This window comes from Schistocerca gregaria, unplaced genomic scaffold (genome assembly GCF_023897955.1).
Source record: "Schistocerca gregaria isolate iqSchGreg1 unplaced genomic scaffold, iqSchGreg1.2 ptg000351l, whole genome shotgun sequence".
In the NCBI taxonomy this organism is placed as follows: domain Eukaryota; kingdom Metazoa; phylum Arthropoda; class Insecta; order Orthoptera; family Acrididae; genus Schistocerca; species Schistocerca gregaria.
In genome coordinates this window covers 2,745-14,965 of record NW_026061811.1, presented here as the reverse complement: position 1 = coordinate 14,965, position 12,221 = coordinate 2,745, and the positions used below count along the sequence as shown (strand labels likewise).

Below are 12,221 nucleotides of genomic sequence, written 5' to 3'. Positions count from 1 at the left end.
TAAGAAAGAAAGCTGCAACAACTGCCACGCTCAACACCTCATGCACTGAAATTAACCCAAAAACACGTTTTTCTATTTCTTTCATAGTACCCACTCCCCATCATTCAGCGCATGCTTCGCAACAAATACAACTGCAATGTTGCCTTCTCTACTAACAATAATCTAAAGAGATAATACATTCGTAATTTGAGATCCTTTCGCTCTCCTACAGAAAGTTCTGTCGTTTATAAAATCATCTGCGATACCTGTTCCTCCTATTGTATAGGGCAACCCCTACATCCTTTCACCATCAGATATAAAGAACATCTTTTGAGAAAGAACGGCACCAAGCCCCCAAATTCATCCTTTGCGAACATCTCTTAATTACTTGACACGTGCCTAAAGCCATAGGCGATAACAATATTCTGCATACGGAAAAGGAGGGCCGTAGGTTAGATGTCTTATAGGAATTGGAGATTTTCAAACATCTCAATCGTTATGATGGCCTCATTCTCAACGAACAGCTGCAGCTGCGAAATAAAAACTTTTTGGACTGTTTAAAGCGATTGCTTGATCTTTGAGTCGGACTTCCTCATGCAGTTTACCGAAATGTTTTTTTCCTGTCACATCTTTGCTGTTTTCTTGTATGTCATAACTACCGTTTTTACGTTAAAAATGTATACCTATTTAAAGTAGATAAATATGTAACTACATCCTATTATTAATTCTTACTTTACGCCTGAATCAGCTCTATCACAATTTCATGTGTCTAATTTTGAATGTACAGTAGCCTAGTTGTTTCTGCGCCTGCTAGATGGCGCTCGTAGCAATACCATGTTTACTTGCCCACACTTTCTATAGTGGGTACCTCAGTCTTCTTGCAACCGTTGTTCACAGTACGAGCAGCCCTTAGCGGCTCCCCATCTCACAAGTGTTTATGAAGTCGGCTTTCCGGCTTAGATCTTTTTTATTGTGTGACATGTAAGTACTGTATCAATTCGATTCAGTGCAAACTTTAATCTGATTAGTGTACAGTACACCTAATGTTTTAGTACAGTTAATCTAATTCTGCTGGCGACGCTCATAGTAGCGTCGAAACCAGGTCAATTTTGACTTAATATTTGTGACCGAGGGTTTATTTGTGAAAATATAATTCTGACACGGTCACTGAACCTTAACAGCTGTGTTCAAAGTTTTATATTTCTTACCTGCACAGGTCTCTAACGCTGCTTCTAAATACGACGAATTAAGAAAGAAAATTTTAAATATTAGCATGGCTATTTTAACAAGCAGTGTGAAAAAATGGGGCTTGTCCCGACTTATACAAAAGCCTACATCAATTTTTCTGTATGTATGAAAAATCCAGTCCTTTAGACCTATCATTAAGAATATTTCTAATAGGCTGAAAGAGCTTAACGCTGAAGACCGTCTTAAAGAAGCATACCATTTGTACTTAAATATTAAAAACACTTATCGTGTTAACTATAATTTTAATATTGACATGTGGACTCAAATTAACGAACATCTAGAGATTTGTAATATAGGTATAATGCAGAAACACGGGATGAAGTTAAACAGTCTTTTTTGTCTGCTTTCTAATGAAAATTCCCTCAGAATACATTTCAAAAAAGCAGTAACGTCTTTCATGTACGAATTGTAAATAAAACCAACATCGTCTCTACTGAGAATGAAAAAGTCCTGTTAGGAAGAGGACTAAAATACAATGTCTGATCTAACCTGTCAGACAGAAATGTGAGAAAATATGCTTGTTGATTTAAAAATCGGTCTCGATTATAATAAGATAGATAATGCTTCTCAATTCACAATTGTGAATGATGTAACCCGCATGCTAGAGAAAAATGCAACTACTTTGTCTAATGCTATGCATCAAGACAGAATTTTAGTAACTTCCGTTAATAATAAACTTAAAACAGCAAATGCTTTAATAACTAAATCCGATAAAGGTTGTTGTCTATTCATTGCTTATATTTCTGAATATATTTCTAAAGCTGAAACTTTATTCAGTAAGAACAACATATCGGAGCTGCATGATGATCCGTGTAAATTACAGAAAGTAAGGTCAGCCATTAACAAAGCAAAATTCTTATAAAACCTTTCAAATAGAATCTACTCATCAATATGAACCCTCAGCACCCTAAGCTTCGGTCACAATTCGAAATTCATAAACCTAATCATCCAATACGTCCAATCTCCACTAATATGAATGGCGCATATCACGATTTGGCCCGGTTTCTTCACGAAACTTTGAAAAATCCTTCGTTTTCGAAAATAATTATTCCGTTCCTAACAATCACGTTTTGGTCCAAAATATTAAAAACTTAGTATGCAATTCAGACATCAAGCTTTTTTCCTTAGATATTAAAAATCTTTATACCAAAGACCCGGTACGTAAGACGCTCATCATTGTGGAAGAAAACTAAATTCAATTTAAAAAAGATCAGATAAACAGGTTTCTGATTTTATGGATCTCATTAATGTCGTTGTCAAGTACAACTACATTGAATTCAACGGACAACTGTGCCAGCGGTCTGATGGGTTCGCTATGGGCAACCCTTTAGTCCGCATCCTCGCCGACATCTTTGCCAATTTCTTGGAAACGAAGCTGTTTAACCGTGTCTCAGCAGCATAGAGGGTAAAAATCGTAGAGGGAATCCTAGAGATCAATACACTAAGCAGATTCAGAAGGATGTAGGTTGCAGTAGGTACTGGGAGATGAAGCAGCTTGCACAGGATAGAGTAGCATGGAAAGCTGCATCAAATCAGTCTCAGGACTGAAAAGTCTCTTCACTAGGTACCTTTTCTTAAACAAGTTGTTGTGGTCTTCAGTCCTAATACTGGTTTGATGAAGCTCTCCATGCCACTCTATCCTGTTCAAGCCTCTTCATCTCCCAGTACCTACTGCAACCTACATCCTTCTGAATCAGCTTAGTGTATCCATCTCTCGGTCTCCCTCCACTACTTTATCCCTCCACCCTGCCCTCCAATACTAAAATGGTGATCCCTTGATGCCTCAGAACATGTCCTACCAACCGATCCCTTCTTCTCGTCAAGTTGTGCCACAAACTTCTCTTCTCTCCAATCCTATTCAATACCTCCTCGTTAGTTATGTGATCTACCCATCTAATCTTCAGCATTTTTCTGTAGCACCACATTTCGAAAGCTTCTATTATCTTCTTGTCCATACTATTTATTGTCCATGTTTCACTTCCATACATGGCTACACTCCAAACAAATACTTTCATAAACGACTTCCTGACACTTAAATCTATATTCGATGTTAACAAATTTCTCTTCTTGAGAAACGCATTCCTTGCCATTGCCAGTCTACATTTTATATCCTCTCTACTTCGACCATCATCAGTTATTTTGCTCCCCAAATAGCAAAACTCCTTTACTACTTTAAATGTCTCATTTCCTAATCTTATTCCCTCGGCATCACCCGACTTAATTTGACTACATTCCATTATCCTCGTTTTGCTTTTGTTGATCATCTTATACCTCCTTTCAAGACACTGTCCATTCCGTTCAACTGCTCTTCCATGTCCTTTGCTGTCTGAGAGGATTACAATGTCATCGGTGAACCTCAAACTTATTTCTTCTCTCTGGATTTTAATACCTACTCCGAATTTTTCTTTTATTTCCTTTACTGCTTGCTCAATATACAGATTGAATAACATCGGGGACAGGTTACAACCCTGTCTCTCTCTCTTCCCAACCACTGCTTCCCTTTCATGTCCCTCGACTCTTATAGCTGCCATCTGGTTTCTGTACAAATTGTAAATAGCCTTTCGCTCCTTGTATTTTACCTCAGCCACCTTTAGAATTTGAAAGAGATTATTCCCATCTACATTGTCAAAAGCTTTCTCTAAATCTACAAATGCTAGAAACGTAGGTTTGCCTTTCCTTAATCTTTCTTCTAAGATAAGTTGTAAGGTCAGTATTGCCTCACGTGTTCCAGTACTTCTATGGAATCCAAACTGATCTTCCCTGAGGTCGGCTTCTACTAGTTTTTCCATTCGTCTGTAAAGAATTCGTGTTAATATTTTGCAGCTGTGACTTATTAAACTGATAGTCCAGTAATTTTCACATCTGTCAACACCTGCTTTCTTTGGGATTGGAATTATGATGTTCTTCTTGAAGTCTGAGGGTATTTCGCCTGTTTCATACATCTTGCTCACCAGATGGTAGAGTTTCGTCTGGACTGGCTCTCCCAAGGCCGTTAGTAGTTTCAATGGAATGTTGTCTACTCTGGGGGATTTGTTTCGAGTCAGGTCTTCCAATGCTCTGTCAAACTCTTCACGCAGTATCGCATCTACCATCTCATCCACATCCTCCTCCATTTCCATAATATTGTCCTCAAGTACATCGCCCTTGTATAGACCCCTCTATATACTCATTCCACCTTTCTGCTTTCCCTTCTTTGCTTAGAACTGGGTTTCCATCTGAGCTCATGATGTTCATACAAGTGGTTCTCTTATCTCTAAAGGTCTCTTTAATTTTCCTGTAGGCAGTATCTATGTTACCACTAGTGAGATAAGCCTCTACATCCTTACATTTGTCCTCCAGCCATCCATGCTTAGCCATTTTGCAGTTCATGTCGATCTCATTTTTGAGAAGTTTGTATTCCTTTTTGCCTGCTTCATTTATTGCATTTTTATATTTTCTCCTTTCATCAATTAAATTCAATATTTCTTCTGTTACCCAAGGATATCTAGCAGCCATCGTCTTTTTACCTACTTTATCCTCTGCTGCCTTCACTACTTCATCCCTCAGAGCTACCTGTTTTTCTTCTACTGTATTTCTTTCACACATTCCTGTCAGTTGTTCCCTTATGCTCTCCCTGAAACTCTGTACAACATCTTGTTCTTTGTTTATCCAAGTCCCATCTCCTTAAATTCCCACCTTTTTGCAGTTTCTTCAGTTTTAACCTACAGGTCATAACCAATAGATTGTGGTCAGTCTACATCTGACCCTGGAAGTGTCTTACAATTTAAAACCTGGTTCCTAAATCTGTCTTACCACTATATAATTTGATACCTTTTAGTATCTCCAGGGTTCTTCCATGTATACAACCTTCTTCCATGATTGTTAAACCAAGTGTTAGCTATGATTAAGTTGTGCTCTGTGCAAAATTCCACCACGCGGCTTCCTCTTTAATATCTCTCCGCCCAATCCATATTCACCTACTACGTTCCCTTCTCTCCCTTTTCCTACTACTGAATTCCAGTCACCCATGACTATTAAATTTTCGTCACCCTTCACTATCTGAATGTCTTATTTCATCATACATTTCTTCAATTTCTTCATCTGCAGAGCTAGTTGGCATATAAACTTGTACTACTGTAATAGGTCTTGGCTTCATATCTATCTTGGCCACAATAATACGTTCACTATGCTGTTTGTAGTAGCTTACCCGCATTCCTATTTTCCTATTCATTATTAAACCTACTCCTGCATTACCCCTATTTGATTTTGTTTATAACCCTGTAGTCACGTGACCAGAAGCCTTGTTCCTCCTGACACCGAACTTCACCAATTCCCACTATATCTAACTTGAACCTATCCATTTCCCTTTTTAAATTTTCTAACCAACCCGCCCGATTGAGTGATCTGACATTCCACGCTCCAATCCATAGAACGCCTGTTTTCTTTCTCCTGATAACATCCTCTTGAGTAGTCCCCGCCTGGAGATCTTGCGCAAATCTCGACCAATATTTGTGGAGAAAAAATTGTTTGTTGCACTACATATTGAATTCCCCTCGTATTTATGGCATTGAATTGTGTGTGATGCATAGTAAATGAAACAAAAATGCAAATTAATTGTTTTGGTTATCCATACTCAGTTATCGCAGCTCCTGGTTAAAGCATTAGAATGTATAAAAATGGCACCAGTAAAACAAATTTACAGAGTAAATTGGTTTGCTTGTGGGCAAAAAGCAAAAATAGTTCACATCACACAATATGATACAGAATGTGGTCAGTTGATACGTTGACTTACTTCAATAGACGGATTAATTTGGGAAACATTCACAAGAAATATTTAAATAGATGCTCAGTACAAGGTCAGATTGACCTAAAAATAAAATAAAATTGAAAAGATTGTGAGCAGTAGATATGGGGAAGTGTTTTGGAAGAATTTGTTTTTAGAGCACAAAGATAAAATGACTGTTCTATCTATAGCTTTTACTCATCAGGTACCTTTGTACAGTTTGTCGTGTGTGTGTGTGTGTGTGTGTGTCTGTGTCTGTGTCTGTGTCTGTGTCTGTGTCTGTGTGTGTGTGTGTGTGTGTGTGTGTGTGTGTGTGTGTGTGTGTGTGTGTGTCTGTGTCTGTGTCTGTGTCTGTGTGTGTGTGTCTGTGTGTGTGTGTCTGTGTCTGTGTCTGTCTCTCTCTCTCTCTCTTTGTGTGTGTGTGTGTGTGTGTGTGTGTGTGTGTGTCTCTCTCTCTCTCTCTCTCTCTCTCTCTCTCTCTCTCTCTCTCTCTCTCTTTGTGTGTGTGTGTGTGTGTGTGTGTGTGTGTGTGTGTGTGTGTGTGTGTGTGTGTGTGTCTCTCTCTCTCTCTCTCTCTCTCTCTCTCTCTCTCTTTGTGTGTCTGTGTGTCTGTGTGTGTGTGTGTGTGTGTGTGTGTGTGTGTGTGTGTGTCTCTCTCTCTCTCTCTCTCTCTCTCTTTGTGTGTGTGTGTGTGTCTCTCTCTCTCTCTCTCTCTCTCTCTCTCTCTCTCTCTCTCTCTCTCTCTCTCTCTTTGTGTGTGTGTGTGTGTGTGTGTGTGTGTGTGTGTGTGTGTGTGTGTGTGTGTGTGTGTCTCTCTCTCTCTCTCTCTCTCTCTCTCTCTCTCTCTCTCTCTCTCTCTTTGTGTGTGTGTGTGTGTGTGTGTGTGTGTGTGTGTGTGTGTGTGTGTGTGTCTCTCTCTCTCTCTTTCTCTCTCTCTCTCTCTCTCTCTCTCTCTCTCTCTCTCTCTCTCTTTGTGTGTGTGTGTGTGTGTGTCTCTCTCTCTCTCTCTCTCTCTCTCTCTCTCTCTCTCTTTGTGTGTGTGTGTGTGTGTGTGTGTGTGGAAGGGGATGTCTTGATAGAAAAATGGAACAAAAAGTCTCAATGTTCAAGTTCCATCATTTTGAATAAAATTGTTGAGCTTTCAACAGTTTTCTGCCTTACTTGGAACTGGCACACTATTCTGCTCTGGTATGATTTTTGTAGTAATTTAATTGAAAGCTTTGTTGGTTTGGTAAAAGTAAAATTTGTTCTTTTTGTCGTGACAGAATAAATTACTATTAATCACACCAGATTTGTCGGAGAACAGCAGCAACATGTGTAATTGATCCAGCTTTAAGGAATTCTATTAACTTTCAGCGGAAAATTCGTGCGGTACTCTCCGACATTAGAAAAGTCGCGGTGTTCCGTTCGGAGCAGGAGCCGGCTGTCTTTTCTTATTCGCGATATCGAAAATTACTAAAAAATGAACAAATTTTTTCAGAGGAATATCGCGCGAAGAAAGCAGACAGAAGTTACATGAAAGAAACCTAAGGGACCAACTAACTGGATTTGTACGAACATATAAATGGAACTGAAAGAACTTGGAATAAATATTATAACGATGTCGTCATGACAGCCTTCTGTTCCGACAGAACACAAGCTGGATCATAAGCTACATAAATCTGTATGTCATACAAAATATATACGTGACAGGTTGGTCAGTAAGAGAGTTAATTGAATATAAACCAGAATTGTCTTAAATTTATTTAAGCTTCAGAAAAATTCATATCCACAAAATTACTTTTCTGCGAGGTCAACTGACTGAAGAAACAGCGTGGATGTTGTCATGGTAGTCCTTGTGCGAAGTTGACGAATTTCCTTCTCAATTGCTTGTTGTTCTGATACAAATGTTTGTGCCATGCATACTCTTCAGTCTTTCTCAGGGTGTATGTAGTCTCCGAACTGTGCTGCAAGTCCTTCCAAAAAGTTGAACAGTTTTACAACCTTTATTATGACAAACTTTATTACGTGTTGTGCAACATAGGACACTACCTTTTGCTCTGACGTTACTGTTTCTTCAGTCAATCTAGCTGTGGAGAACAGCCATTGGAAACCAAAGCAACAAGGAGAGATCGCACCACTCCCTGTTTACAAAAAGGCACACAAAACAAAGATTTCGATATATATTTGATCCAACCTTGCACTTACTTTCTGATGATGAAATTCTGAGTATCACTGATAGAAGCACTTGAAGAAGAAGAAAGACACACACTTCCAGAACTTCTGTATACTTTCTTTAGGAGAGCAGTTAGGTGGGGCGGACATAGTTGAAGTGAGGTTAGTGTCTGAGGCCAGGTTGTGAACGACCTAGCTGTTGAGAAAAAGATGAAACAAAGGTTAGTGAGAAAGCAGGTAAGAGTGAGTAGTAGTGTTGGATTTTCACACTATCCCTTCTATATGATGCTGCTGTAGTGCCTACCTTTGACTTCCTACTTTGTCAAACATCTTTCATCTCTGCCTCCTATCATACTTACAATAGGTGGGTCTGAGCAAGTTGCCACTCCTTTCCAGCCTTCCCAACCTAACGCCACTTTCATCTCTAATGAAGGAACTCGTATGTTCCCCACACTTAAAATAGTTTCCCATTCTTTTAAGTTTATCCATCGGCAGTACTTTGTATTTTGCCAGCTGAAGCTATGTTTTGGTGATTTTCTGAACTGAATTTTCCTTTTGGTATATAGTGTACATGTGTTAATTTTGATGTTTTCATCAGCGTCCATTTGAGTAATTCACATATGACTCTCATATTTGTTTTACAATAGAGTATTGACTCAGTGTTTATTAAACAGGTGATGATAAGGCAACTTTATTTACATGGCTCCATTTCTGCTCTCCAGATATTTCAAAAATTCCATTATCATATGCAAGTTTGTCTGACATAATTTTTTTTATCTTCTTGTTCCTCTTCACATGTATCTTGATGTTTGTCAAATGGGTGAACTATGAACTGACATTTTGTGAGTATTAAATTTTTGGCATTTTAAACTTCTTCTATAGTAGACAGCATTTGTGATTAGTGGAGGTTTTGTTAAAGTCGTCTTGGCTTTCACTTTCGGAGCATTAGAATGAATTTATAGCTTGTGATTTGATAGATGACTAAACACAACTTTTCTTTTTTCAGGTTTCACATCAGGCCCTGCGTGTGCTCCATCAGTTTCAATCACTTTCATCAATATGGTATTGTTCAAAGGTATTGTTCCTCCAAAAGGTTGTGATGAGTTCATGTACAGTGGACAGGTGAGCAAGAGTGGAAAAATGTTTCATTGAATATGTTTGGTTTCTCTCTACATTATCATTAGTCTTACCTCAAATAGTTTTAATGTGTGTTTTGAAACAACTTATTCTGGAAAGTAATTTCACCAGTTTCGCATTTTTCCATTACTTTTAGTATTGCATAATTTTGTCTTTCTTCTGTATTGCAGAAAGGCTTGCAGAGGTTCTTTGTTCTTGCCCTACTGTGTGTGCCTTGGATACTTCTTGCAAAACCCAATGTTTCGATAATGACCGCAAAGCCCACCAACTGGTGAGTAATAGTCTGTACCCCCTGCAATGTTTTGACACATTTGAGGGTAAATATCTCGCAGGAGATGATACTGTGTTGAGTCAGTTTGCTCTTTCATTTAACAGACAATCTTCTGACTTTCCCCAACTTTCAAGCCATCCCGTACCTGCAGAGAATGGCATGGATGCGGAGGTGGGATCGATGTCAGGGACAGCACACTAAGGACAGTAAAGATGGGGCTCCCGTGCCGCAGAGCAGTGAAGACCACGACCTGGGAGAAATCTTCATCCATCAGGGCATCCACACGATGGAGTACGTGCTAGGCTCTCACGCTGCCTTGTATCTGTGACTTTGGGCACTGTCACTGGTGCATGCCTGTAAGTATATGTGGTTATCTTTTACTTGTTTTTCAAATAATTTATTGCACTATGGCAATATATTTTAAATATAGAGTAGGAAAAATTATATTTCATAGAGGTGCCACTGAAAGTAATAAATTGTAAATCCTGGTTTCTGTGGCTGTCCTAGATATAATATTGCTTGTTTTGATTTACTCATTAACTCATTCTTTTCCATGTTTAATTTCAACAAACTTAAATCAAACCAGGTATTTAATTTTGTTAAAGTATTTAATACAGATTGTGGAATTTGGTCAGTACCGTTACTTTCAGTATAATTTCATATTTAGTGGACATGTACAGTGAGCAGAAAGAGTATAGGTGTCCCATCATTCTGTAATAGGGTCATTCGGCAGTAGATGAGCACTTAAAAGGAGAGATCCTCAGAGGTGAGATTGACTGTTAGTGAAACAATCTGTATGATGATGTAAGTTAAGTTAGTCACTCACCCCTGTGGGACCTATTCTGGGAGTAATCAATGGAAAAAATCGGAATTTTATGTGACACTCAATAGAATTAAAATATAATAGTATATTGGCTTGTTACATGGCATAACACATAGGGTAAGGTTGTAGGTTTGAAACTAATAATGGCGCTAAATTTTTGTCAATGTCTTTATTACTTTTATTCCATTAATGGTTTTAAATCTAAATTTTTTCCTTTGTCACAACTTGTTAATCACTGAGTAAAATTTTTCATTTGTATTCTTTTTTTTTCACTTTGTATCATTCTTTTTCCACTCAAGATTTTCTGTGTATGTGACTTTTATATTTATAAATTAAATGTTTAAATATTCGACACTGCCCATCTAGAGGTTGAAAAAAAGACAAAATAATCTACACTCCTGGAAATTGAAATAAGAACACCGTGAATTCATCGTCCCAGGAAGGGGAAACTTTATTGACACATTCCTGGGGTCAGATACATAACATGATCACACTGACAGAACCACAGGCACATAGACACAGGAAACAGAGCATGTACAATGTCGGCACTAGTACAGTGTATATCCACCTTTCGCAGCAATGCAGGCTGCTATTCTCCCATGGAGAAGATGGTAGAGATGCTGGATGTAGTCCTGTGGAACGGCTTGCAATGCCATTTCCACCTGGTGCCTCAGTTGGACCAGCGTTCGTGCTGGACGCGCAGACCACGTGAGACGACGCTTCATCCAGTCCCAAACATGCTCAATGGGGGACAGATCCGGAGATCTTGCTGGCCAGGGTAGTTGACTTACACCTTCTAGAGCACGTTGGGTGGCACGGGATACATGCGGACGTGCATTGTCCTGTTGGAACAGAAAGTTCCCTTCCCGGTCTAGGAATGGTAGAACGATGGGTTCGATGACGGTTTGGATGTACCGTGCACTATTCAGTGTCCCCTCGACGATCACCAGAGGTGTACGGCCAGTGTAGGAGATCGCTCCCCACACCATGATGCCGGGTGTTGGCCCTGTGTGCCTCGGTCGTATGCAGTCCTGATTGTGGCGCTCACCTGCACGACGCCAAACACGCATACGACCATCATGGGCACCAAGGGAGAAGCGACTCTCATCGCTGAAGACGACACGTCTCCATTCGTCCCTCCATTCACGCCTGTCGCGACACCACTGGATGCGGGCTGCACGATGTTGGGGCGTGAGCGGAAGACGGCCTAACGGTGTGCGGGACCGTAGCCCAGCTTCATGGAGACGGTTGCGAATGGTGCTCGCCGATACACCAGGAGCAACAGTGTCCCTAATTTGCTGGGAAGTGGCGGTGCGGTCCCCTACGGCACTGCGTAGGATCCTACGGTGTTGGCGTGCATCCGTGCGTCGCTGCGGTCCGGTCCCAGGTCGACGGGCACGTGCACCTTCCGCCGACCACTGGCGACAACATCGATGTACTGTGGAGACCTCACGCCCCACGTGTTGAGCAAATCGTCGGTACGTCCACCCGGCCTCCCTCATGCCCACTATACGCCCTCGCTCAAAGTCCGTCAACTGCACATACGGTTCACGTCCACGCTGCTGCGGCATGCTACCAGTGTTAAAGACTGCGATGGAGCTCCGTATGCCACGGCAAACTGGCTGACACTGACGGCGGCGGTGCACAAATGCTGCGCAGCTAGCGCCATTCGACGGCCAACACCGCGGTTCCTGGTGTGTCCGCTGTGCTGTGCGTGTGATCATTGCTTGTACAGCCCTCTCGCAGTGTCCGGAGCAAGTATGGTGGGTCTGACACACCGGTGTCAATGTGTTCTTTTTTCCATTTCCAGGAGTGTATTTATATTGACTGTGAAGCAATGTAAAAAT

At 40.4% G+C, this 12,221-nt stretch overlaps 1 protein-coding gene across 2 annotated transcripts; it reads left to right on the top strand.

Moving 5' to 3' along the window:
* Window positions 1-856: 856 nt before the first annotated feature.
* LOC126307647 (V-type proton ATPase 116 kDa subunit a 1-like) lies at window positions 857-11,093 on the top strand. 2 transcript variants are annotated; one of them, XR_007553651.1, is made up of 4 exons: window positions 857-960; window positions 9,150-9,265; window positions 9,451-9,551; window positions 9,656-11,092. XR_007553651.1 is itself a non-coding variant. In XM_049992075.1 (4 exons), exons 2-4 carry the CDS (start codon window positions 9,203-9,205, stop codon window positions 9,877-9,879), a joined length of 408 nt encoding a protein of 135 aa, XP_049848032.1. In that variant the 5' UTR covers window positions 857-960; window positions 9,150-9,202; the 3' UTR covers window positions 9,880-11,093. The 2 variants fall into 2 exon arrangements, 1 of the variants encoding a protein (XP_049848032.1); XM_049992075.1 differs by having other exon boundaries at window positions 9,636-11,093.
* Window positions 11,094-12,221: the final 1,128 nt, after the last annotated feature.